The following is a 26318-nucleotide window of genomic DNA, read 5'->3' as shown; positions in this document are numbered from 1 at the left end:
CGGGCTCAGCGCTCTCGGCACCCTCCAGCGCCCTCGGCACCCTCCAGCACCGTCCGCCAGCGAAACCCTCGCACTCTCGGCATCCCAGCCCCGAGTCACCGGCTCTCAGGAGGCCCCCCGTCCTCCGCTGCGGGCTCCGTCTCCTCCGTCCCTCAAGGGACCAACCCAGGCAGGTCCGCCATGTTCTACAGCCGGAAGTAAGTTTATTAAGTAGTATCACATGACCGCTACTTGCAACCTTCCCTGTTGGCTTCCCAATTGACTTTGCTTGACGGAAACTGACTGGGATGGTCACAGATGGCAATCACCTGACTGTAGGGTGCTGCAATGATTGTAAGTGTGAGCTGGTTGCCAAGCACCCGGATTGCAATAACATGACTGGGCACACTGCAACATTTGTAAGTGCAAGGACTGGTCGTAAGGCACATTTTCAGTGCTGTTGTAAATTGAATAGTCACTAAATGAATGGTCATAAGTCAAGGACTACCTGTAGTGATAATATTAAGACTTCAGTTCTATTCTTAGCTATTGAAACTCACTGGGAGACTTAAGAGTGAAACATTCTCTCTTAACCTAATGTACCTCATAGGATTGCTGTTGGAATAAAATTGAGATTCCCATGGAGCTCCTTTGAACTCTTGGGGGAAAGGTGGGCTATAAAACCAAGAAATACATAATAAATGCTGCCTTATTTCATTGAGAATTTACAGCTTAAGCTTGAAACCAAACTTGCTTTTAATTTAAAAGCAAACCCTTGCTTTTAAATTTTTAAAATGTTTTAATATTTTTAAAGCTTAAAGACATTAGGTAATGAAATTAAAACCAAGGGAAAGCAATCTTGAAATTAAATTAAACATACTTGTTTTAGGAAAAAATACAACAAATTCCTGCAAATGACAAAGTTTAAATCAATTTACAATTTCATTGTCACTGTCCTATTATCAGTAGGAAAAGCTCATAGCCAATGCTGACATATTATCAAGGTAATGTCTTACTTTTTTGTATAACATCACAAATTCAGTATATTTTGGTAATGTCCTACAAAAACCTGTTGGTTTTATCTAGATTAGAATGTTGAAAATGTGGCTTCTTGGTAATGTTAGTGTGCATTAAGAGATGGTATACTCTCTATTTCCTAAAAGTACCATAAAACCCACTTTTTAATCATATAAAATAGAAGTAATGTTTACTTTTTCTCTAGATACAAGGAACTTACTGAACAACAGCTTCCAGGAGCTCTTCCTCTTGAGTGCACACCAAACATAGATGGACCAAATGCCAAATCTGTTCAGAGGGAGCAGAGTCTACATTCCTTTCATACTCTCTTTTGTAGACGGTGTTTCAAATATGATTGCTTCTTACATCGTAAGTGCAAAAACAGTTTTAAATATGTTTATTAGGAGAAAAAAGTTAAAATATTCCAATCTGGCTGGTTTACACCTGCTTTATATGCATGACCACTAGAGTCCAAATAATGGATTTTTGTTTTTCACTTTCATGCTCTTTCTTCTTTGATCTGTGTGGCCAATTTATTTGTTGGTGACCACTTGATTGGTGTTCAGTTTCATTTTTCAGTGATCTCATTTTTGCTATGTATGAAACATGTATGAATGCAGTATTGTAGGCTAATTCCACCGACTGCCAGGAGTTTGATCCTGACCGGCTCAAGGTTGACTCAGCCTTCCATCCTTCCAAGGTCGGTAAAATGAGAACCCAGATTGTTGGGGGCAATATGCTGACTCTATAAACCACTTAGAGAGGGCTGTTGTAAAGCACTATGAAGCAGTATATACTGTAAGTCTAAGTGCTATTGCTATTTTTTGTGTGCTTCTTGTAAGTAAAAAAGCCAGCAAAATAGTGCATAATGAGAAATCAAAGACCATACACCTGAAGGATGCCAGGTTGAGGAAGTTTAAACAAAAGCAAAGCTAACTCAGAGGAACCAGCAAATTGTGTAGTTGATTAGCTGTGTCCTGTTCATCACAGTTGCCAGTGTGTCTTTAGCAACTTGGAATTGAAGTAAAAAGAAAGACAAAATTGAGTGTCATCTACATGACACAGTATTTCAATTTACAGGATTTCTTAATGAGCATAGAAGTTAAAAGACTACTTCTCCAGCAGCGTATTTTTTTCACATTATTCAGAATGGATCAAAATAATCAGAAAACTATGCCACTATTCTAGAAAGGCAGTCTAGAAAGATAATAGTGTTGATGTTCAAATTTTAATAGCACCTCCAAACTAGTTTAGCTGATTTCTCAGTTAATAATCATGAAGTATAGCTTCTATTCACAAAAAGACAGATATCCAATGCTGTCCTATTATAAAGTATATGTGGAATTTTTGTGCAAAGATTAGGTCAGTGTAGTAAAACTACCGTGTTTCCCTGAAAATAAGACCCGGTCTTATATTTTTTTTTGCACCAAAAATGCATTAGGGCTTATTTTTGAGGAATATCTTATTTGGGGGGGGGGTGGAGCTACCCCACGTGCCCCGCACCCGCTTACCTCAGGCCCCCCACACCCAAGCCACTCCCTGCTCGGTGAGCTCCCCCTGCCTCTTCCCTTTCACTCTCCTCCCGAGCTGGACTGCCATACTATGGAGTGACAGCAAAAGGCTCTGCCGCCACTGCGCAGTAGCTGCATCTGCTGCTGGAGGGGCTTTCTTCAGTGCCCGCTGTCCCTGCTTCGCCCCACAGTTCACCTGCCCGGCAGCAGCCGCCACCACCACCTCCAACTTTCCCATGGCTTGCGCCGTGACCTGGAGCGCAAGACTCCCCTGCCGTCTCCCTCCACCAGCCTTGGTATCCCTCCACCAGCCCTCCCTCGCCGCCACTGCAATTTCTTGCCGCACTTTCTTGCCGCTCTGCATCAGCCTGCATCTCCCTTCTCCGTTCTGGAAATGGCAGCCCCGTTTTCTGCCGTTTTCCTCCTGGCAGAAGGTAGGAAAGGAAGGATGTTTCGTATGGAAGGACGCTAAGCTCTGGGAAAACTACGCCAGCTGAAGCTGGGTGAGGAAGGCCAGGCTCCCCTTCCCCGATCCACTCCTCAAGGGCTTTGCAGAACCATCAGGGAAGGGGAGCCTGGCCTTCCTCCCCCAGCTCCAGCTGGCGTAGTTTTCCCGGAGCTTAGCGTCCTTCCATACGAAACATCCATCCTTTCCTACCTTCTGCCAGGAGGAAAGCGGCAGAAAACGGGGCTGCCATTTCCAGAATGGAGAAGGAAGATGCGGGCCAATGCAGGGCGGCAAGAAAATGCAGAAAAGCGATTGCTGCGGGAAGGAAGGAAGGAAGGAAGGAAGGAAGGAAGGAAGGAAGGAAGGAAGGAAGGAAGACTTAAGGACACCCAGGGAGGCGAAGGAAGTTACCGTAAGCTGCCTTTCTCCCTTTCCTGGCTTGGATGGAGGCAGCCCACATGGGCTGCTGCTTCGTGCAAGTGAGTGCGACCCTGGCGACCGAGGCTCTTCAGGGCTGCTTGAGAAGTTTTGTTCCTGGGTGGTGGTGGGTAAAAATGAGCACCCTGCAGCAGTTTTCCACCTCTGCCTCTTCCTCAGGCTGCTTACTCCACCACCATCACTCCCCCCTGCCTCCGAAATGGTGGAGGGGGACCGAGTAAGGCCCATCCTCCGTAGCATGGCAGTCCGGCTCGGGAGGCAAGCTCCACCCCCCACCCTTGCCCTAGCTTGATTTTTACGTGTGCACCTTGCCTCACCTCTTGCAACCAGAGGGCAGGGTCTTAACTAGGGCTTATTTTTAGGGTAGGGCTTATATTAGGCACACACGTAAAAATCGGGCTAGGACTTATTTTTCGGATACGTCTTATTTTCAGGGAAACATGGTATTAAAGAGAATTGTTGTACAATGGAATACAATAAAGTCATAGTGGAGGAATTTGTACCTGAAATTTGCAGTCATCACACTGTATTATTTCAATATTGCTAAGTAGCTCCATCATGAGTATTGATGATTTATTACATTAAGATAGTTTCATGCTCCTTAGAAGACGATTAAGTGAAGGCTCATTATTATACTTCAAAGACGCTCTTAGATAAACTTGCCAGTTTTATTTTGCTTCTTTTAAAATTCTCTGTAGCATTCCATGCAACTCCTAACACATACAAACGGAAAAATACAGAAACTACAATAGATAATAAACCTTGTGGGCCACACTGTTATCAACATCTGGTAAGATTATTTTCTTTCCTTGGCTTCATTTTTAAACTCTTTGAACTGAAAGAAAAATAGATATATTAATAAAATTGCTGTTCCAAGAAAAGTTAAGTGAGAGTAGTGGTTTGCTGAATGCCAAAATGATATGTAACACTATATTATCTACACTTTTACTCAGAGCTGCACAACTTGAAGCCAAAGGACTACATGCAGTCTTCAAAAGCCTTGAGTGTGAGCTCAGAGCGCTTACAAAAATTGTCAGTGTTTTAATTTCTAAACTGAGAAGGAGAATTTTGTAAACTATACAGGAAATCATATTAACTATACTTAATGTATAATTTTGATTCTATTTAAATGTAATTAATTAACTCAAATTAGGTTTGTGTTTTGGCTGGCTAGGCTGTTCCTCACCACAATCATCTCAGAATCTTTCCTCTTTTCTGTAATGGTATGTGGTAATGACCTTGGGATATGACCTTGGCAGACTGGGGTGGGTGGGTGAGAAGAGATGCTGCCTAGGAAACAGATAAGAGAGGGCATAGCCTATATTAGAGTTAAAGTATGTTAATATTTGTTTGTATTATGTTTGGGTAGTTTTATTTAGATTTGGGATGCTATGTGATTATCCCTGTACTCAGTTCTGGGAAGTCCGGGGGGGGGAGGGGGGAAGGGGATGAAGGGGTAGAATTATATAAAATTTGGTGTATTTATATGTTATAGATAAATAATGTAATGGTTTTTCCCTTTTTGAGAAGAGGAGATGATTGGCTAGTACCCCTAAACTGCATCCGAAGGATGTGGAAAAGAAGGTGATGGGATGTGTAGGATAGTTGGAAAGGAGGAAGGAGGAGAGAGGTGTGGATAGGAGGGGAGAAAGGAAGAGGGAAGGTAGGAAGGTTGAAGGAGTGAGGGGGGATGCGGGGGGGGACCGCCGATCATTTCTGAAAATATATTGACTAGGTTTTCTTTTTTGTTTTTTTTAATGAAATGCACCACATTTGTATTTGTTTATGTTCATTTGAAAATTAATAAAATTTGCAAAACAGAAAAAGCAAGTGTAGCTAAGACAAGCCATTGAGAACCTCCATAGTTAGAGGCATTTGCTAGCCAGTTTTGGAAACAATGGAGCCTTGCTTTGATCCAGGCAGGCAACTCTTACAGAGGCTTAAAGAAGCTTGGAGATCTTAGTCTAGGAATAAAATTGTTGTGTTATTCAAAGTATGGACCTGCTATGTTCAAAGCCAGGCTGTGATTTCATGGTGATAGTAGCTAATGTGCTGTTTAGAGAAATTCAGCAGCATTTTGTAGCTGGAATAGTGAGAGTCTGGTGGTCTCTCACCCTATAGTGGTGTTGCTGCTGCTGCTGTGAGAAGCTAGAAAGTGTTAATCCCAGCGGGGAAAACAGTATGTTTTTCAAGGACTGCCAGAATGGTCCAGAGTGAATCAGATGGCTTAGAATAGCCTTCTCCAACCAAGAGTCCTCCAGGGAGTTCGGGATCAGATGATTGTAGTTCCCTACTTCCAATGGACACCAGACTATAGAAATATGTGTACTTGATTTTAAAAAAAAATACCAGGTAGGTTTTGTTCTTTCAGAGATTTGGAGGAAAAAACTTGTAGCCCACTCAAATCTCCTTGAGCAAGTAAGTTCCATGTTAACTGCTTGGGAATAATGTAGATGGGCTAAGCAAGCAAACCTGGTGTCTACTGAAAATCTTGGAAGCCTAAAGCATTTTCTTGTCTTTAAAATAAAAATAAATTGTTACATGTGAGGAGTAAAAAAAAAAAAAAGAGAGAGGGCATAGCCTGCAGCTACATAATGGACCTACCCTCCCCTGCCACCTCTGAGGCCGTAAAGGAGATGGCAGATTTGTACTTTCAGATTTGCAAGATTTCAGTCTTCCCAGTTGATCTTGGAGTGAAGAGCTACCGTAGGGCAAGGCACCTCTTTGTCCTGTCCTGTCCCCGCCATCCGGATTTTATACCTCTGCGAAAGGACCCATTGCGCAGGGTTTCCCACAAGACCAGAGCTGAATCTAAAGCTTCCAACTTCTCCACCCGCAATTGCTTCTGCACACCGCCGCCACCGCCACCCGTTACCTGGCGCACCCCCTCACTGTTCCCCCACCCGCAATTGCCACGGGCACTAGTAGCCTGTCGCACCCCTCGATGGCCCTCCACCCGCAATCCCTTCTGCATGCGACCGCCACCAGTTGCCTGGTGAACCCCCCCACGCCCCCCCAGATCGCTTCTGCACACCACCCCTGCCAATTGCCTGGCTCACCCTCCTGACAGCCCCCACCCCACAGCCTGCTGCCGATTGCTCTCTGCCACCTGCCTCCATTGGCTGGCGGCTTCTTGTCCCGTGCAGCCAAAGGCCCAGGTCAAACGGTGTCTGGGCGAATCGGCAGGGACGAAGGGCCAGGGCCAGGGGGCCATTGGCCATGGAGAATGTCCAGGAGAGGGCCAGTGGAGGAGGAAAGCTGGCTGTAAATCGGCTGAGGTGGGTGGCTGGGGGCGAAAGGGGCACGGCCAATGGTGGATGCCTAAACATCCCATTCCGGGAAACACAACCAGATGAGCCAATTCTACTTTATTGTAAGTTTACATTAACAGAATCTTGCAAGTCTGAAAGTACAAATCTCCCACCATCTCCTTTACAGCCTGAGAACTTAGGGGTGTCACTTCTGAGCCTATTTCTCTGCCCATTATGCAGCTGTGGACTATGCTCTCTCTTATCTGACCGTTCCCTTGGCAGCAACCCCCCTCCCCAATCTCCCAAGGACAATAACATTACATTTTCTTTCTACAGCTGCCATTATTGATATCCTACTAGCCAGTCAGCTCCCTCCAAACTTCCACAAACCTTCTCTCCTTGCTTCCCTGTAGTCCTTGTCAAATCCCCAACACAAAATAGCCCAATTTTGTCATATTCACAGTCCAAAATACCAAAAATAGGAGTGTTAGGACCACTCAAGCTGTTCCATGCATGAAACTGTTAACGGATGGAACATTTTGCATATCCCTACTGAGAAGCTACCTCTTGTCCTAAATAACAAACTTGAGTATTGTCTGGTAGCTTTAGCTCTGTAGTTTGCTTGTTTCAGCTGATGCTGGGACTAAACTCTGCTGCCTTTGAAAAGCACCCAGAAGCTCCAGTTGGTGCAAAATGCAGCAGCCCACATGGTTTTGTGCAGACCTCAGTGTGCACATGTATCACCTCTCCTGTGGGAGCTGCATTGGTTGCCAGTTTGCTTCCAGGTGCAATTCAAGGTGCTGGTTGTCTCCTTTAAAGCCCTTCATGGCTTGGGACCAGGTTATCTGAAGGACCGTCTTTTGCCAGTCACATCTACCCGACCCACTAGACCGGGGAGGCAAGAAATGTTGCGTGTCCCGTCCCCTAAGGAGATACATCTGGCAGGACCCAGAAGAAGGGCCTTCTCCGTGGTGGCTCCCTCCCTCTGGAACATAACCCCTCTGGAAATTAGACTGGCCCCCACTCTAACACTCTTTCGGAAGGCCCCGAAGACGTGGTTCTGCCAGCAGGCCTGGGGAGCCCAGAGCAGGATGGAGCCCATTAAATGCCTGGTATGAATGTGTGTTGTTGCTGGGGTGGGGGGTTATTATTTTATTATTTTTTATTTTTTATTTCTTTTATATTGTGTTGTTATGTCCTGTAAGCCACCTTGAGTCGCCATGTGCGAGTAGGCGGCAATATAAATTTTCTAAATAAAATAAAAATAAACAAACTAGCAGCTTTTTTTCTTTATTATATCATTGCTGCTCTTTGCAAGCTCATTTGTTAATTCTGTGTTAAAAGTTGCCTGGTAGTTTTTAAAAGTGTAAATTCAGGTGATTTTACTGTAATTTGCACATATTTTTTTTTGCAGTTTGGCCTAATAAAGGATTTGAGTGAATATTGAAATTACAAATTAAAAAAAAACTTGGAAAAAGTAGTGCATATAAGTCTAACATCTACTGTAAGCTTTCTGTAAGCTTTTTTTTTATTTTTCAGAAGTCTACAAATGTGTTGGAAATATGCATAAAACTGATCGAGTCCAGTGGTGGGATTCAAATATGTGAACAACCTGTTCTCTGTGTGGATGCCGCTCCCGGAAATCCATTCCGGGCCTGGGCAACAAAAAATTAGCTACCAGTTCTGCCAAAGTGGTGGGAACTGGCTGAATCCCACCACTGACCAAGTCTAGTAATTTTGCAGTCTCACTCCAGCTTATAATTTGATCAGCAGAAGTCATTTTTCTGCTTTGTTAAATCCCAAAGGCCATAATACATTAAACCTTCTCCAAGACTATAAAGGTTTCCACAGAGTATAAATTAAATTCTTGCTTGGTGATACTTTCTAATTATCACCTTTCTTCAGGATGATCTGTATACCTCGTGGGCCTACTTAGTTTAAAGCTGTCTACTTATATATTTTATGTGCATACTACCAAAGCTACTTTGTTCCTCATACAGAAGAAAAGAACAGTTTTCACAGACATCATGTCAGACAGTAGAAATATGAGGTGGTTTTCATACTTTCCTGTTAAAGCAATCCTAATTCATTGATATGAATATTTCCTCTTTCAGCTATTAATTATTATGCATTGATGCCACAGAATCTCATCTCTTTGGAAGACTGTTGTGCTTTATTCCTTCTGTTAAGTAAAGTCACCTAGTAGCCTTTAGAAGAAAAAAATGTACAAGAAATCTTTCTTGAATGTACCCTAATCTGCCAAATCCCATTGAAAATTACTATTCCAGTAGATTGTTAAAATAGAGAAAAGTAACAGTAATCTGTGTTGACATTTGAGAGGTACTACTGTAAAAGAAAGTAACTTATATAAATTTAGGTGCCTACTTTTGAGGTTTCAAGTGGTTTACAACAGGGTTAAAAACATAGAACAAGTAATCAAAATGTAATAAAGATTATATCCAACTCAACATCAAACAAAATAAAGTCTGGTCATCATAAAATCATATACGTAAAAAATTAAAAAATCAACCTCCCAATGGTCTTTGGAATAGAACTAGCCTAACAGCTTTGTAGAATCCCAATAGGATATTTGTCTGTGGTTGGCTTGGCTGCTCTTAGAAAAACACCTACCTCAAAATGTTGTGTTATGATAAATGAACCAATAATAGGTGTTGCAGAAAATTCTCTGCTACTGTTTATAAGGCTGGCTTATATACTCAAGTTTTATTTTCAAGAAAAATAACTCAGATTCTTACTAGTGAGAAACTGAAGCTGGATTTGCTGAAATAAAACTCAAAAGAAGCAAATAATTTTTGATCACATAGACTTCTTACTTAGAAAAAAATGACAAAAATCCTGTTGGAGTTTAGCTAGACAAATTACTAATTTAATTTTTATTTATTAGATTATTTCACTATCTTTAAACATACAAGTACTCCTTGACTTACGACAAAAATTGAACCCAAAATTTTGATCATAAGTCATTGGAGTCATTAAGCAAGATGCCCACGTGACTGCTTCGTTCAATGATGGCAATTCCAGCTCTCCCAGTTGCAGTTGTTAAGTGATCACACCATTTATTAAGTAGATGGAGCAAAAGGGATGCCTGCCAAAGGAGGACAGGCAGCTCCCTGTGTGCAGAACAAACTCCAGTGGCGGGCTGGATAAGGGAAGCTCCAATCATGATTATCTGAGCTTTTTTTTTCTAGCCTGCTGCAGGAGTTCACCTCAACTCCATGCGTGCAAGGGAACTCCAGTGGGTTGGAGAAAGAAAGCTTGGATCACAAAGATCTGAGCTTCTTTTCTCCAGCCCACTGCAGGAGTTCCCCACCCCTCCGTGTGCGGAAGGGAACTCCAGTGGTAGGTTAGAGGAAGGAAACTTGGATCACAAAGATCCAAGCTTATTTTCTCCAGCCCACCACAGGAGTTCCCTCCCCCACCATGCATGTAGGGGAGGGGAAATCTTTTGGCAGGGCGCAGCAGCTTGCAACCTTCCCTGCGAGGTTCTTCATTGACTTTCTGCGTAAACCAGCAGAGAAGATTACAAATGGTGATCACATGATTGCTGGGTGCTTAGCAACTGGTCATAAGTGTGAATAGGTTGCCAAGTGCCCAAAATGCAATCATGTGACAGCGGGGGTGGGGCAGTAGTTGTAACTTTAAGTATGGGTCGTAAATAGCTTTTTAAGAGTGTGTTGCTACTTCAAACAGTCATTAAATCAAACGGTCATAAATTGAGGACTACCTTTAGTAGTAATTGAACAGAAAGGGATCAAAGAGGTAGAAATGTATGCCCAACAGAGATTTAAATTTTGATTACTTGCAATGTAATATTTTTTGGAGGAAAGGTACAAAGAATTTTTAAAAATGGCTTGAATAGGAATTTTCTTAAAAGAAGCAAAAAGCAACATCCCCTCAGTCCATTGCAGCATGCCTATTATAGTTCTTTAAATACAGCCATCAGTTGCTTAACTTTTTGGAGTGATGCAGTTGAGCCCTTATTTTAATCTTTGTCTCTATGAAAATGTAGTTAGGATTTTTGACATCTTAATTTGTAAACACCTAGATGCAATCTCAATGTGGCCTTGAGATTCAAGAGTGGTCCCTTCAGAATTGAGCCAAAAGTATGTTAAACAGTCTTATTTGCTTGACTAAGGCATAGTAACTTGGTCACAGATGGGATACTTCCCATAATAATAACTGGTAACTGTAGATATAAATGGTATGAAAACAGAGTAAGAAATGACCTATTACTTTAGTATTTGGTCTTCAAAAGCCATAGAAGTTATGAAACAGTGGACTGGGGACATAGAATTTTAAAATGAACTAAGTTAGGATTTACTGACCCTTAAGAGATTTTTAAAGACCCTTTCCTTTAAACTATTTAAGTTCACTAATTTATCACTGGGTGTTTTCTGGAACCAGTTTTAATGCCCTTTCCTTGGCAGTTTTAGAGGGTAGATATAAGATCCCAGACCTCCACATCCTAGACGTCCTGAAAAAGAATGTTGAATCAATTAAACAGGTTTTTTGGCACTGCAAGTTGTACTCTGATACTGATCTACTCTGATTGCAGAATGGGACAACTCACCGCGGCCAACTCGCCACAGCCAACTTGCTGCAGGACAACTCACCGTGGGACAATTCAAGAATTCAATTTAATTATTTAAAATAATTTAAAAAAATATTTTAATTTTTGGCATTCACCTTTCATTTTGTCCCTCCTTTGGCATCCTTTCTTTAATGATTCTATTCCACCATTTCTTCGATATTGGTGTAACTCTTGTCCCGCGGAGAGTTGTCCCATGGCAAGTTGTCCCACAGCAAGTTGGCTGCAGTGAGTTGTCCTAGATCCCTCTGATTGACCTTTAATTAAAAATCTGCCAAGCCACGCAGACAAATTTTATATTAGGTTTTTTTAATAGATGATAGAATCTACAACATGACATACAGTGGATATAAAAAGTGTACACATCCCTGTTAAAATGCCAGTATTTTGAGATGTAAAATAATCAGACCGAGATAAATCACTTCAGAATTCTTTCCACCTTTAATATAACATATAAGGTGTACAATTCAATTGAAAAACAAACTGAAATCCTTTAGGGGGGAAAATAACAATAAAAAATAACTAATGTGGTTGCATAAGTATAAGTATATAAGTATAAGTAGGGATGTGGCTGTCTTCAGAATTAACCAATCACATTCAAACTGATGATAAATTGTAGTGCACACCTGCCATCAATTAAAGTGACTCTGATCAAGCCCATATAAGGTTCAGCTTTTCTAGTAGTTTTTTTATGACATTTACTAAGTTGCCTTTTATAACAAAAGCCATGGTCTGGAAAGAGTTTACAAAGCATCAAAGGGATCTCATTGTTGGAAGGTACCAATCAAGAGAAGGATGAAAAAAAATTCCAAGGCATTGAATGTATCATGGAACACAGTGAAGACAGTCGTGGAGAAAATATGGAGAAAGTGCAGAAAATATGGCACAACAGTGACATTACCTAGAACTGGATGTCCATCCAAAATTGATGAAAAAAACAAGAAGAAAACTGGTCTGAGAGGCTCCCAAAAGGCCTACAGAAACATTAAAGGAGCTACAGGAATTTCTGGCAAGTACTGATTGTGTACTACATGTGACAACAATCTTTCATATTCTTCATATGTTTGGGCTGTGGAGTAGGATGTCAAGACAGAACCCTTTTTCTACAAAGAAAAACTTCTAAGCCTGGCTACATTTTGTAAAAACCTACCTCAAGTCTGACAAAAGCATGTGGGAAAATAAGGTTGAACTTTTTGGCCATAATTTCAAAAAGTATGTTTGGTACAAAAACAACACTGTGCATCACCAAACGTACAACAGATGCACAGTGAAGCATGGTGGTGGCAGCATTATACTTTGGGGCTGCTTTACTTCAGCTGGAACTGGGGCTTTAGTCAAGGTGGAGGCAATTATGAACAGTTCCAAATATCAGTCAATTTGGCCACAAAACCTTCAGGCCTCTGCTAAAATGCTGAAGATGAAGAGGAATTTCACATTTCAACATGACAAAGACCCAAAGCATACCTCGAAATAGACAAAAGAATGGCTTCACCAGAAGAAGATCAAAATTTTGGGATGAATTGAAAATCTACAGGGTGACCTGAAGAGGGCTGTGCACAAGAGATGCCTCGCAATTTTTTAAAATTATTTTTATTAATAATACAAAATACAAAAATGCAAAAGAAAATAATAGGAAAGATGGGAGAGGGAAAAGGGAAGGGAAAAGTGTAGGAAAAAGGGGAAAAAGAAAGAAAATGCATTGACTTCCGACTCCCTTTGGTGCAGTAGAATAAGATAACAACATACCTCAACTGTTTACTTTTACATAATAGTATAAACTAGCCATTTCTGTAACAACAAACCTATCTAATCAGTAAAACCCAAAATCAAAGTTTAATTTTTTTCAACTTCGAGCACAAGTCCAGAAGCGGTTTCCAAGTGGAAACAAAAGTAATTGTATTATTTTCTTTAATCAAAGCAGTCAGTTTAGCCATCTCTGCTAACTCCATCAATGTTTGCACCCATTCATCCATTGTGGGAATCGAACTGTCCTTCTATTTTTGTGCCTAAAGTAGTCTTGCTGCTGTCAACATATATAGCATCAAAGTTCTAATTTTTTTTCCTAGTCTTTTTCCATTAAACCCAAAATAAAAGTTTCTGGTTTTATCTTTATATTTACTTTGAGAATCTTCTGTATTAGGATGTGAATCCTATTCCAATATTTCTTTGCTTTATCACATGTCCACTACAGTATAAGTGATAAAAGGTCCCTTCTTCACTTTTGCATTTCCAACATTCATTTGAAATACCTTTATACATCCTTGACAACTTATCTGGTGTTAAATACCAACGATACATCATCTTATAGAAATTTTCTTTTAAATTAAAATTTAGTGTAAATTTTAAACCTTTTGTCCACATATTCTCCCATTGTTCAAGCATTACTTTATATCCAAAGTTCCTTGCCCACTGAATCATGCAGTGCTTTACATATCATTTTCCAAATTCAAATTCAATAACAATCTACAGACCTTAGCAATAATATGTTCATCAGTACCACACAGTAGAATTTCCAATTCATTTTTCACAAAATCAAACCCATAACTCTTTTTGTCTGATTTAAATATTTCTTTCAATTGTAAATATGTAAACCAACGGCAGACACGCCCCTCTGATTCTAACTCCAACTTAGACTTGATAGGATCACCAAAGTTAAAAGATATTATTTGACCATAAATCCACCAGTCTGGCTTTGCCAACATTTCTTTTCTTAAAAAAAGGTTCCTGGGGCGACACCCAGAGAGGCATCTTTACAGAAAACCTTGTTTTATATTTATTCCAAACTCTTAGGATGGCATGCCTAACAAAATGGTTATTAAAATCAACGTTTATTTTAACCTTGTTATACCATAGATAATCATTGTATACCATCCAAATCTTAATTCATGACCCCAGGGCTTTTTTTCTCATAGAATGCCCAGAACGGAGTTCCGGCACCTTTTTTGGATGGAACTTTGTAGGGTAGGCAAGGCGGGTTGTATGACGTGTCTGAGTTCCGGCACCTTTTTTTTTTTTTTTTAGAAAAAAGGCACTGCATGACCCTCTAAATCAAGTAACCTCTTATTTTGGAGGTTCACCCACTCTTTTAGCCAGACCAAACAGCAAGCTTCGAAATACAATTTCAAATCTGGTAAACCCAAACCTCCTCTTTCCTTAGCATCTTGCAAAAGTTTATATCTAATTCTTGGTTTTTTCCCTTGCCATATAAACTTGGAAATATCCTTCTGCTATTGTTTAAATGGAGTATCAGTTGCAAGTATTGGTAATGTCTGAAACAAAAAAGGCATCTTTGGTAAAACATTCATCTTAATTACAGAAATTCTACCCAAAAATGACAAATGCGGTTTATCCCATCTTAGTAAATATTTGGTAAACAGTGTGTTGTCAGGGTTTACATTTAAAAACAGTCCGTAAAAATTAATTTCTATAATTCCATAATCCACATAGTAGCTTTTTTTTATTTTCTCTTCTTCCAGTAATATTCTCTTTTACCAACCTTAAATTAGTACATTTCTTAATATTTTGATAGATAACAATTGAATATAAACATTTTTCTAGTATTTAACAACCACATCAATATAAAGCTTCTTTTCTAAGTGATCGTCTTAATTACCTCATCATAAGCCCTGTTTTCAAAGTTCTTATTTAGATTTGTTTTCCCCACAATGTTCAAAACATTCTTACCAGTTAAGATTTTCTGAGTTAATTACACTTAAGTATTACATCTTTTTCCTCATACAAGCCATCCCAACAGTTTTATGTTTCTCATATCTTTAAAAAAAACAAAAAGAAAAAGAAAAAAAGAAGGAAATAATATACTACTTAAAAACATATCCCTGTTAAGCTAAAATAGATTTATATCCAGAATTTTTCTATTCTTTTTAACCATATTCAAACAAATGTTTAATCTTTAAATATTTCATCTAATACATCCAATCATCTAATCTTTTGAGTCTATTCAGAACATTCTTGTAAATTGAGATTTTCTCAAGATCAATTACACTTAAATATCTAAAACCTTTCCCTCATATAAACCATCCCAACATTTTTATATTTCTCATACCATAAAAAAGAAAAAACAAGAATACTATGTTACTTGAGGGGCCTATCCCTCTTAAACTAAAATACATTTATATCCAGAATTTTTCTATTTTTTAAACCATATTCAAACAAATGTTTAGTCTTAAAATATTCCATCTGATAGGCCCCATCATCCAATTTCTTAATTCTAACTTTAGCCTTTTTTTTTTTTTGCCAAACGTCTTTCCTAATCAGTATGCTCCGCTGGACCAAAAAGTCTTCCCATAGACTTCTAGATGTTGTCGTAGGTACAGGAGACAAATCCAGTAAAATGTTTTTGTGGGAGGGTTTTGCCCCTTCGTATTCATTGAAAATCTTTTTCTTTCTTTCTCTCTTAATTTCTCTTATCATTTTTTGTCTCTCAAGTTCTCATAGTTCTCCTGACAGCTCTATAATCCATTTTGACAAATCTTTTTTCTTGTCCTCAGTCTTATTTTGCAGTCTTGAAGTGTAGACTATCTTTTCCATATCCAATATTTCCTGCAAGTTTTTCTCTGCCTGGTCATTGTTGAGTTCCATCTTTAAATTTCTTTCCTCTGGTTTGTGTTCAGTTGTCTGCTTTAGCTGATTGCTCTCTGTTTTTATTTTCTGAGAGTTTTTTTGTTGTAAGTTTAAATTGAAGATGTGTTCATTTAAATTTTCAAAGTTGTTTTTAATTTCCTCGTGGTTTGAAATCATTGTCGTTTGAATTAGTTGCAACATAGCATACATTTCCTCCTGGAAAGTATTTGTTCTTTCTTGATATGTTCTTTCTGCAGGTCTCTGATGTTCCATGATAGCCAAAAATCAAAGTTTTCCTTTCTCTGCAAACAGCTTTAGAGTCACAATTCTATAAGTATTTATAATCCAGGAAAGTCATTTTTTTCCTAAAGTTTATAGTTCTTGCCTTGTAAATAGCCCAAAATGTTTTCTTTTTGTTGCAGCTGTTCTCTGTTTAGTTAAGACATTGAAGGTCACAAAAACAAGTTATCTTTTACTGCGCTTTCTGTCAGTTCCTGTATTAGAGCAACTACAGTTGTATATTTTCATCCACTACTAGATGTGAGCACCAGTTCGTTTTTTCAGTTTTGAAAACAATTACTTTCTTCTGTTTTCATCAATAATCTTTTGAAAAGGAAAAACAAATTCCACCAATTTCAGACTTATCCAGATTTAAGCCTTATATTCATTTCATTTCAATATATTTCTGTCCCCCCATAAAAGTTTAATTTGCCACTTCCTTCTGTGGGAGGGTGGGGCGAGAATCCCCCTCCTTTTCACTTTCGGAGGATTTTTGCTTCTTGCGGGTTTTTTTTCCAGGAAATCAAATATCAAGTAGAAGAGAGAAAATTGATATTCTTACCCAGTTCCAAACACATTTTTTACGATCAAGCTGAAATTAGTGCTTTTTGGCTTTGGCTGCTTGTAGCTTGGGCTAGACTCTGGAGTGAAGCTAGCCTTTCTTCTGCTGGTTTCTGGAGGGCTTTCCCCGAATGACTGGATCGACCGCCGTCTCTCCACGGTTGGCGGGGCTTCCCTCCTTCTTTGTCGCCTCTCCGGGGCGACTTTAGGCCCATTTAGGGTCCCCAAACAGAAAAGAATCGGCCGTAGGGTATGGAGCCCCGCGATCCCTCAGTTACTTGCGCTACTGCGCAAAACTGGAAGCCTGAGAGGTCATATTCTTAATAATCATTGTTGTTTTCTGTTTGTTCATTTTAAAACCTGCTAAAACCCCAAACTCATTTAATTTCCTCATCAAATATTCTATATTATTTTGGGGGGCTTGCAAAAATATAACCAGGTCATCAGCAAATGTCCTCAATTTATAAACTTCCTTTTTTATATTTATACCTGCTATTTTCTCATCTTGCCTAATATCTCTGTTCAAGACTTCCAACACCAATATAAACAGCAAGGGAGATGAGGGGCATCCTTGTACCCTTTTGAGTTTTGCATGAATTGGTTAAATCTCCATTAATAATAATCTTTGCTTGCTATGACATATAAACTGCTTTAAGCCCTTGAATAAGATTATCCCCAAAGTCCATATCTTCCAAAACTAAACATAAAAGCCCAATTTAAATTGTCAAAGGCCTTCTCTGCTTCCAAGAATATTAAAGCTGCCTGTTTCTCATTATGATATTGTAAATATTCAATAATGTTCAAAACAGTCCTCACATTATCCCTTAACTGTCTTTTTGACAGAAAGCCAGATTGATCTTCATGAATATATGCTTGTAAAACCTTATTTAATCTTTCTGCCAAAATTGCAGCAAAAAGTTTATAGTCATTTTTAGTAATGAAATTGGCCTATAATTCTTTATCCTCATGATGTCTTGGGCTTCCTTTGGTAATAACGCTGTCATGGTTCCGAAAGAAGAAGCTCCTCAAAGAACTTTGAGGCATTGTTTACCTTAAAGAATCTTTAATTGCAACATAGCTTCTGCAAAATCTGAATTCTCCTCCCCCAAACACACAGTATCTAAGCCTAATTCACTCCTCCATTTAACAGTCATTAATCACATTCTCCAATTAGTTTGAAGTGCGAACTTTCCCTCCCATTCCATAACCCGCCATTTCTTATCTCCTCTTATTACAACCAACCTTGAAGAATACTCTACTGAGATATTGTTATGGCTAACTAGTCCCCATGCACAATCTTCCCCCTCCCCTCCAGCACCATCTAATTCTAACTCTAAAAGTAATACACAGGTTAAATAGAAAATGTCTGTATCTTCATATATTGTCAAGCAAGAACATCCGATGTTAGCAGCGTTGACAAACGCAGTATTAGCTTCTTTCCAAGTTTGAGGTATCTTTCCCCCCTGTAATATATCATTCATTATATTATAGTGACTAAAGAAGTTCATCTTCAAAGCATTTATAATATTGGCTTGTAAGACCATCTGGACCTGGAGCTTTGCCTGATTTCATTTTTTGATAGCTTCTGATATTTCAAAGGTAGTTATTGAATCATTCATAAGTTGTCTCTGAGTTTGTGAGAGTTTAGGTAACCGTTGTCTTAACAAATATTCATCTATTTTAGACACATCTAGCTCCTGCTTTTTGTAAAAGTTAGAATAAAAATTATGGAAAGACTTTTTGATAAAATCATTATCTGTTACTATATTATTACCTTCACAATTTTTCTTTATCATTCTCTTTTCCCTTTCCTTTCTTAGTTTATATGCCAACCATCTTCCTGGTTTTTTTGCAAACTCAAAATGTCTTTGCATCACATACTTCAATTTTGTTTCTATTTCTTGAACTGTTAACATAGACAATTGTTGACGTAACAATTTAATTTGAAGTAAGATTTTAGAGTCCGTAGGTGTCTTTTGCAATTCAATTTCTTTCTGTTTAATTTCATCCAATATCTTTTGCATCTTTTCCTGGGATTTTTATTCTATAAAAAAAAAATTTCTCTAGGCGATTGTATTGTATAAAATAACTCCTCATAACTGCTTTGCTAACGTCCCACACAGTCATTAAATTTGTCCCTTTGCCCAAATTATTATCAAAGTATTCATTCAGTTTCTTTTTACAGTCCTTTACAAACATCTCCTTTTGTAAAATAGTTTTGTTTAATCTCCATCTATAACTCAAACTCTTTTTTCTAAGTACCAGAAGAACTGGATTATGATCAGAGAAAGATCCAACTTTTAGAATTTTATTTGCAAGATTTTTAGAAGTCCATATCATGTCAATCATTGAAAAAGATTTATGTCATTCTGAAAAGAAAGTATATTCTCTAGCAGAGCCATTTCTTTGCCTCCACGTGTCTATTAGTACTAAATTATTCATCATCTGAAAAAAAGTCTTTGGTAGTTTACCCTGGGAGGATTTAATCCCTTTAGTAGATGTTCTATCCAAAACTGGGGAAGTCATTCCATTGCAATCCCCCAAAATAAGCCAATTTTCATACAAGAAAGGTAGTAATTGATGCAGAAGATATTCAAAAAATTTACTTTTATCATCATGTCACACATAAAGTCCAACTGTTGATTTTATTCCATTATGTTCCATTTCCACTGCTGCAAATCTACCATGTCCATCTGATAAAAGTAACTTAGGTTTAAATTGGGGTTTTACAGTATATATAGAACAACTCCATTTTTTTTTTTTTACACCAGCAGATATAAATTCCTCCCCTAATCTTATATTTGTTAAATACTTCTTGTCTTGTTTCTTAATATGTGTTTCTTGAAAACAAATTATATCAACATTAAGTTTCCTTAAGTAGTGAAATATTTTTTATGCTTAGATGGGGCATTTGCCCCATTAATATTCCATGTTATAAACTTAATCTCCATCCTTGGATAAAATAATAATAATAATAATAATAATAATAATAATAATAATAATAATAATAATAATAATAATAATAATAATAATAATAATAATAATAATAATAATAATAATAATAATAATAATAATAATAATAATAAAGTTGGAAGGGACCTTGGAGGTAGTAAGTTCCTGTATGGACATCTCAGCCACATCTTCTTCAGTATCAACTTTTTGAGGTTGATCACTTCTAGTTGCTTGTCTGTATCCATTTCTTCAGCTGGGTCCAAAATTAGTTTATATTTGATCAAGAAGTGTATGACGCTAAGACAAAGACGCAGGCATGTCTTGAGCAGAGGTTTGAAGCTGCAGGACACAGCTTGACAAACTCTGAGTTTATTGCTTCTTATATACTTGTTACATACACAGCTTAACCATTAGATGCTGACAAAGGTTTTTTCATTGGAAAATGTCTTCATGTAAGCATCTATTTTCTAGTAACACATTACATGGTCAAAGATCAGGTAAGAACAAATACAGGGAGATGAAAAGCAGAATGAACTAACAAAGACAGGAAGAGATAGAAAGAAACTTAAGCATATTATCTGTTTAGGTAGGTGAGGCATTAAGTCAAAAGGGTATGACCTTCTGGCTGCTTCATTGGGATAAAGGGTATCAAGAGGTTATGAGGTTTGTGGGGGGGAAAGCAAGGCAGTTTGCTGCACATGCATTTTTCCCCACATCTCACTCTTCTCTATTTTATTAGTGAGGACATTATCCTAAGCTGGAGTAGTTAGTGAGTCTTAGTCAGGGGACATATAACTTTGCATTTGTTTATACAAAAACATAACTTGTTCCTGAGGTAAGTTAATGGTAGTTTAGTATGGAGAATTGAAAGTAGAGAAAAAAAGACATTGAATAACCATATATGTGCATAATTAAAGGATACCTCTTGAAAGGAGGTACAATTTAAAATTCCTTGACTGACATGTATACAATGAGGTTTTTTAGGTGAAGTAGTACAATTGACAATTTTTGCACAAGTAAGATTTGTAGGCACAGCTACAATTGGTGTATGTAAAACAATAACATCAAGGGGTAACTTATAAGAGATAGAATCCCAGTTTGACATAGTTGCATAATAAAATTCATTGTCTGATAGAAAATTGCTTAAACCAGTATAATTTTTTTTAAAACTGAAGCTGGAACACACACAGGTATAAGACAGGTAGAGAGTAGATTTTCCATGTCATATGATTCAGAAAGACAAAAGTCTGTTACTTGTGTGACATTAGCTAATTGCACCCAAATATTATATTTCATCCGTGATTCTAAAGGATGAGGTGGGAGAGCTTGAGCCCCCACACAGCAATTAAGAAGGAAAGAGAGGCAAAGAATGACTAAGGAATTTGCAGTCAAAATCACAAATATGGCAGTGCATAAATTCTCTGGTGTAGGTTCTTTTCTTTGTTGCCGCAGAACCTCCTGCGTTTTGGATGTTAGGTTCTTCACATCGCCCCAGGTTGTTGGTTGACTGCGATGATGAGAGTGAAAGGGACGTTGTGCTATCTGAAGAGTCACCTGCTTCATTTCCAGTATTGGGTTCTGGATTTGATGCCATGACATCTTTGGTTGGTCGCACACACCGGGCTGGAATCCAGAGAGGACCTGTATGAGAGAGCACAGCAGCGTAGCCTCGCCCCCAAGTTAATAAGAGAATTGGACCTAACCAGATTTTATCAGGCAATTGCCGATAATATATCAATGGATTAGGGAGCACAGCTTTCTGCTGAAAGTGACGCCGGTAGGCAGTAGTTTTTTGAAAAGAAATATTCACCTGATTTAAAGTTATTAGGACTTTATTAACTTGATGAGTTATCCATGCCAAATTAGGTACTCTTGATCCCTCCTTTTTTATTTATTTGTGAAGGCAGTCCTTAAAGGACTGATGCGTATGTGAGAAACAAACTATAAATGCTTTCAGCCTTGTAACAGTTGCTGTAAAGTTAAAAACAAAACCATAAGATTGGGGTCGATCCTGGGCGTGATGTAAGCACCTGGAAGATTAAAAATAAGTTGGCACACATAATGAGAGTCAGAGATTAAGTTAAAAGTCTGTTGAGAAAAGGTGTGGAAATCTAAAATAGCAACAGATAATTCTGAGTGTTGTAGTGAGGATTGCGCTGCAGTGTAAGATACTTTCCAGGTATCATCATGAGGATCCTTGTAAGCAATTGCTCCTCTCGTTCGTCCTCCATCAGAAAAAACAGTAGGAGCTTGTGGCAAGGGAAAAGGAGAAAGCAGTGGGCAGACAGGAAAGGAAAAAGTCATTAAACAAGCAAGCCAAGGATCTTTAGGCAAATGATATGATATATAGTCAGTTAAAGAGCACTAAAGAGATAAGAGATTCTGAAAATAAAACTGAAAATTAAATTTTGGGATAGGAATAACAATATTAATTAAATCAGTCCCATTTCAAGGACAAGCTCGATTGTGTCCTAAGGTTATTATTTCAGCAACAGCCTGGATAAAAGATAAAACATTTTTGGGATGAGATAAGTAAAGCCATTCAATACAATATACTTTTTGCGCTTCTAACACAGCTAATACTCCTGTAAGTAGCTTACTAGTAGGAAAAATCAAAAACGTTAAGTGACAATTTTTATGTAGAATTCTGTCCACAAATTGAGTACTCAAGATGTCATTAATTTGCTTAACCATGGCAAGTGCTGCAAGTGGAACTACAATGAGATCTCCAGGTTGTTTTCCTTTGGTCAATAAGTCAAATTCCAAGTTAATCAAATACCATTCAGAAGGAAACAAATTTCCATTAAGTAGGTTAAACATTTAGAAATCTTAAGTAAAACAATTCAGAGTCATTTCTTTTGGTTGATGGATATATAGGTCTAACTAAACAATTTAAACTCAACAATGTCCCCCCCCCAAAAATTTGTCCAATAATTACTGTCTCCTCTTTCAAGTAAAAATTTATAATCTGAAACTGCAAGAGTGGGCTTTAAATTTCATCTCCATTCTCAGACCAGAATTCTAAGCAGAGAGGAAAAAAAGTTTAAAACGAACAGCCACCCCCTTCTTCTTTCTGTCTTTCTTGCTCTTAAAGCAACACAGCCAGTTGAAAAACAAAAGAGACAGGAAAAAATTTTGTTACAAACTTCTCACCACTAAAAATTAGTTTTCTCTCCTTCACATGCATAAATTCTCTCACACATTCTCCATGGGATTCTTCTCATGCAAACACTTACTATTGCTTTTCAATTTACCTTTACAACAATAAAATCTATTTCTTTCACAGCTTGGGAGGGAGTGGGTGGAGGGTGGGGTTTGAGGGCTAACACACACACTTAGGTCTCAGCAAATTAACTCATTCATTTTCATTCTAACTGCTTGCATATATAATTCCACATACAAATATTTCATTTCATACTTTCTCCAGGCAAACCATATACTGTATTTTTAAATAAGGCCTTTTTATGTGATGTTATCAGAGAGGGTTTTGACCCTCTTCCAAGTCTTGGAAATAACACAGAACAACACAGACAAACATATATACACAAATACTATTAAAACAACATTTATTTAGACATATGGCTTGTCCTGCAAGAAGCGAGAAAAATCATGAGATGATTCCAACCAAACATGTGGTTTTTTTTATAGGGCCCTTAACCATCTCCTATTTTTCTCACCATTCCAAGCCCAAGCATAATGTTCTGGGTGGCCACACATATACACATATACACACATATACATAAACAAAACACACACACATCAATTTGGGGTTTGAGGTTAAAACAGGCCTCCCCTTTTAATTAAAAAAGGAGGGGAACATTTATGGTTACTTCCAATTTATCCCAGCAACTTCAAAAGACATTGGGGAAAGACTAAAAGGAATATTGAAGGTGTGAAGGGTGAGGGAAAAGTAGCAGCCTCCTCTCCTCACCTCTGACAAAGGGGAATTGAATAGAGCCAGATTAAAAGGGGGAAAAAGGAAGAAAAAAAATTTGCTTTCAGTTCTTTGAATTTTCTTTTTCTTCCGTGACTTTAGTTGTTATTAGATAAACTAGCCAACCGGAGGTTTACAAAGTTTTTCAATGTTGTCTTGTTAAAGATTATTTGTACTTTTACATATCAACACACAGCACTACCAGACATTGTCTGACAGGGTTAAACCTAATAGCTACTTGAAGTTTTAAAACATCCCAATTGTTCAAAACACATTGCAGAGGAGTACATTTTGATTTAATTTGTTTCTTTAAATTCCTCTGACAATTCCCCATATATATATTTTTTCTACTTCAAGATTGTTGCTCTAATATTTTCCTTATGGGGGTGTATGATGGTTGTAAGGAGGCAAAAGAATTAGCCTCTTCAGAAGGAGCTGAAAATCCAATTAAAGATGCTTTCGGAAGCACACTTTTTACTTTGATCCTAATCAGGTGTGAGGCTTGTAGTTAATTGTTGCCTTGCTGAAGCATCTGAGCCAAATTTTTCCACTGCTTGATGGCACTAATGCCATTGATGTAATACCTGTACTGGAGCCCGAGATTCAAGATGTATGAATCTTTTGCGCTATCTTTTCCCAATCTCTTAACCTAAGCTTCCAGCGCTCAGGATATCAAGGGCAATGTTTCCCTACCTCCTCACCAGCTTCCTTATGTCTGCCTCAGACGTTTTCACGTCTGATTTGTGTAACAGGAATCTGCGTTCCTGTACATGTTTCTGCTGGTGCTGAGATAGATTGCAACCCATACTTACCATTGAGGGGTCCCATAGGACGAAAGTGCACTTAGGGGTCTATTCCAGATGCTGGTAAGTATGTTGGCTGTTGCTTTCCCTCGGAAGGGGGGGCTGTCCCTGTTCGGGCGCCATATGTATGACGCTAAGACAAAAACGCACGCATGTCTTGAGCAGAGGTTTGAAGCTGCAGGACACAGCTTGACAAACTCTGAGTTTATTGCTTCTTATATACTTGTTACATACACAGCTTAACCATTAGATGCTGACAAAGGTTTCTTCATTGGAAAATGTCTTCATGTAAGCATCTATTTTCTAGTAACACATTACATGGTCAAAGATCAGGTAAGAACAAATACAGGGAGATGAAAAGCAGAATGAACTAACAAAGACAGGAAGAGATAGAAAAAAACTTAAGCATATTATCTGTTTAGGTAGGTGAGGCATTAAGTCAAAAGGGTATGACCTTCTGGCTGCTTCATTGGGATAAAGGGTATCAAGAGGTTATGAGGTTTGTGGGGGGGAAAGCACGGCAGTTTGCTGCACATGCATTTTTCCCCACATAGAAGTCGTTGACCTTTTCTATAGAATTCAGTTTGAAACTTTGCTCTTGATAAGTGAATATCACTCCTTGAAGTTTGTCCCAGTGTTAATATCTGATAAATATCACAGTATATGTATGGGGGAGAGTTTGGAAAAATAAAAAATAAAATTAAAAAAAAAAAAAGTTTGTCCCAGTGGAAGGGAATTTTTCTCTTCTTCATGATATCAGTAAGGAAGGAATAAGCTTTCTTTTTTCTCAAAATTCTGACAAGGATTTCCTTCAAAACAATTATATCCACGTTTTCCATTCTTAGTTTAGATTTGAAGTGGCAGTCCAAAATGTGGTCTCTTGTTCTTCTTACAAAATGGACTAAGACATCCCTTGGTAGTTTTCTCATAGTAGCAAAGGTTGGAATAGCATAGTTGGATGGGACCTTGGAGGTCTTCTAGTCCAACCCCCTGCTTAAGCAGGAAAACCTATACCATGTCAGACAAATGGTTGTCCAGTCTCTTTTTAAAAACTTCCAGTGTTGGAACATTCACAACTTCTGGAGGCAAGTTGTTCCACTGATTAATTGTTGTATCTGTCAGGAAATTTCTCCTCATTTCTAGGTTGCTTCTCTCCTTGATTAGTTTCTATCCATTGCTTCTTGTCCTTCCTTCGGGTGCTTTGGAGAATAGCTTGACTCCCTCTTCTTTGTGGCAGCCCCTGAGATATTGGAACACTGCTATCATGTCACCCCTAGTTCTCCTTTTCATTAAATTAGACATACCCAGTTCCAGCAGCCATTCTTTATATGTTTTAGTCTCCAGTCCCCTGATCATCTTTGTTGCTCTTCTCTGCACTCTTTCTAGAGTCTTAACATCTTTTTTACCTCGTGGCGACCAAAACTGAATACAGTATTCCAAGTGTGGTCTTACCAGTGTAGTGTAAAGCGGTACTAACACTTCACATGATCTTGATTCTATCCCTCTGTTAATGCAGCCTAGAACTGTGTTGCCTTTTTTGGCAGCTGCAGCACACTGCTGGCTCATATTTAAGTGATTGTTCACTAGGACTCCAAGATCCTTCTCATAGTTACTACTATTGAGCCAGGTACCACCTATTCTATACCTGTGCATTTGGTTTTTCTTGCCTAAATGTAGAACCTTACTTTTTTCACCTTTCGAATTTCATTTTGTTAGATAGCGCCCAATGTTCAAGTCTATCAAGATCCTTCTCTATCTGGACTTCCGGTGGCAGGCGCCTTCGCTGGACGCAGCTGTTTGCTGCTCCCGCCTGTTTCTGCGTAAAAGCCGTTTTGACAGCCTGCATCAGCTGTCAAACGGCTTGATACCTTTCCCCTGGGCATAGGGGGATAGGTGAGCTGCCCGAGGTAGGAGTTGAGTTCCCGAGTCGTCCCTTGTGGACGATGTAGGTGAGA

At 38.5% G+C, this 26318-nt stretch overlaps 1 protein-coding gene across 1 annotated transcript in view; it reads left to right on the top strand.

The window, feature by feature from the left end:
• The window catches only part of LOC107290401 (histone-lysine N-methyltransferase EZH2), a gene marked incomplete in the record, with an annotated part of 140168 nt that overhangs the window by 79580 nt on the left and 34270 nt on the right, over positions 1–26318 (top strand). The window contains 2 exon segments of the mRNA XM_029284743.1: positions 1202–1365; positions 4092–4182. Of these exon segments, the coding sequence (XP_029140576.1) occupies positions 1202–1365; positions 4092–4182 (255 nt within the window).

The sequence above is a fragment of the Protobothrops mucrosquamatus genome, unplaced genomic scaffold (assembly GCF_001527695.2).
Source record: "Protobothrops mucrosquamatus isolate PMUCROS unplaced genomic scaffold, P.Mucros_1.0 scaffold881, whole genome shotgun sequence".
NCBI lineage: Eukaryota > Metazoa > Chordata > Lepidosauria > Squamata > Viperidae > Protobothrops > Protobothrops mucrosquamatus.
This window is presented reverse-complemented; position numbering and strand designations above follow the sequence as displayed.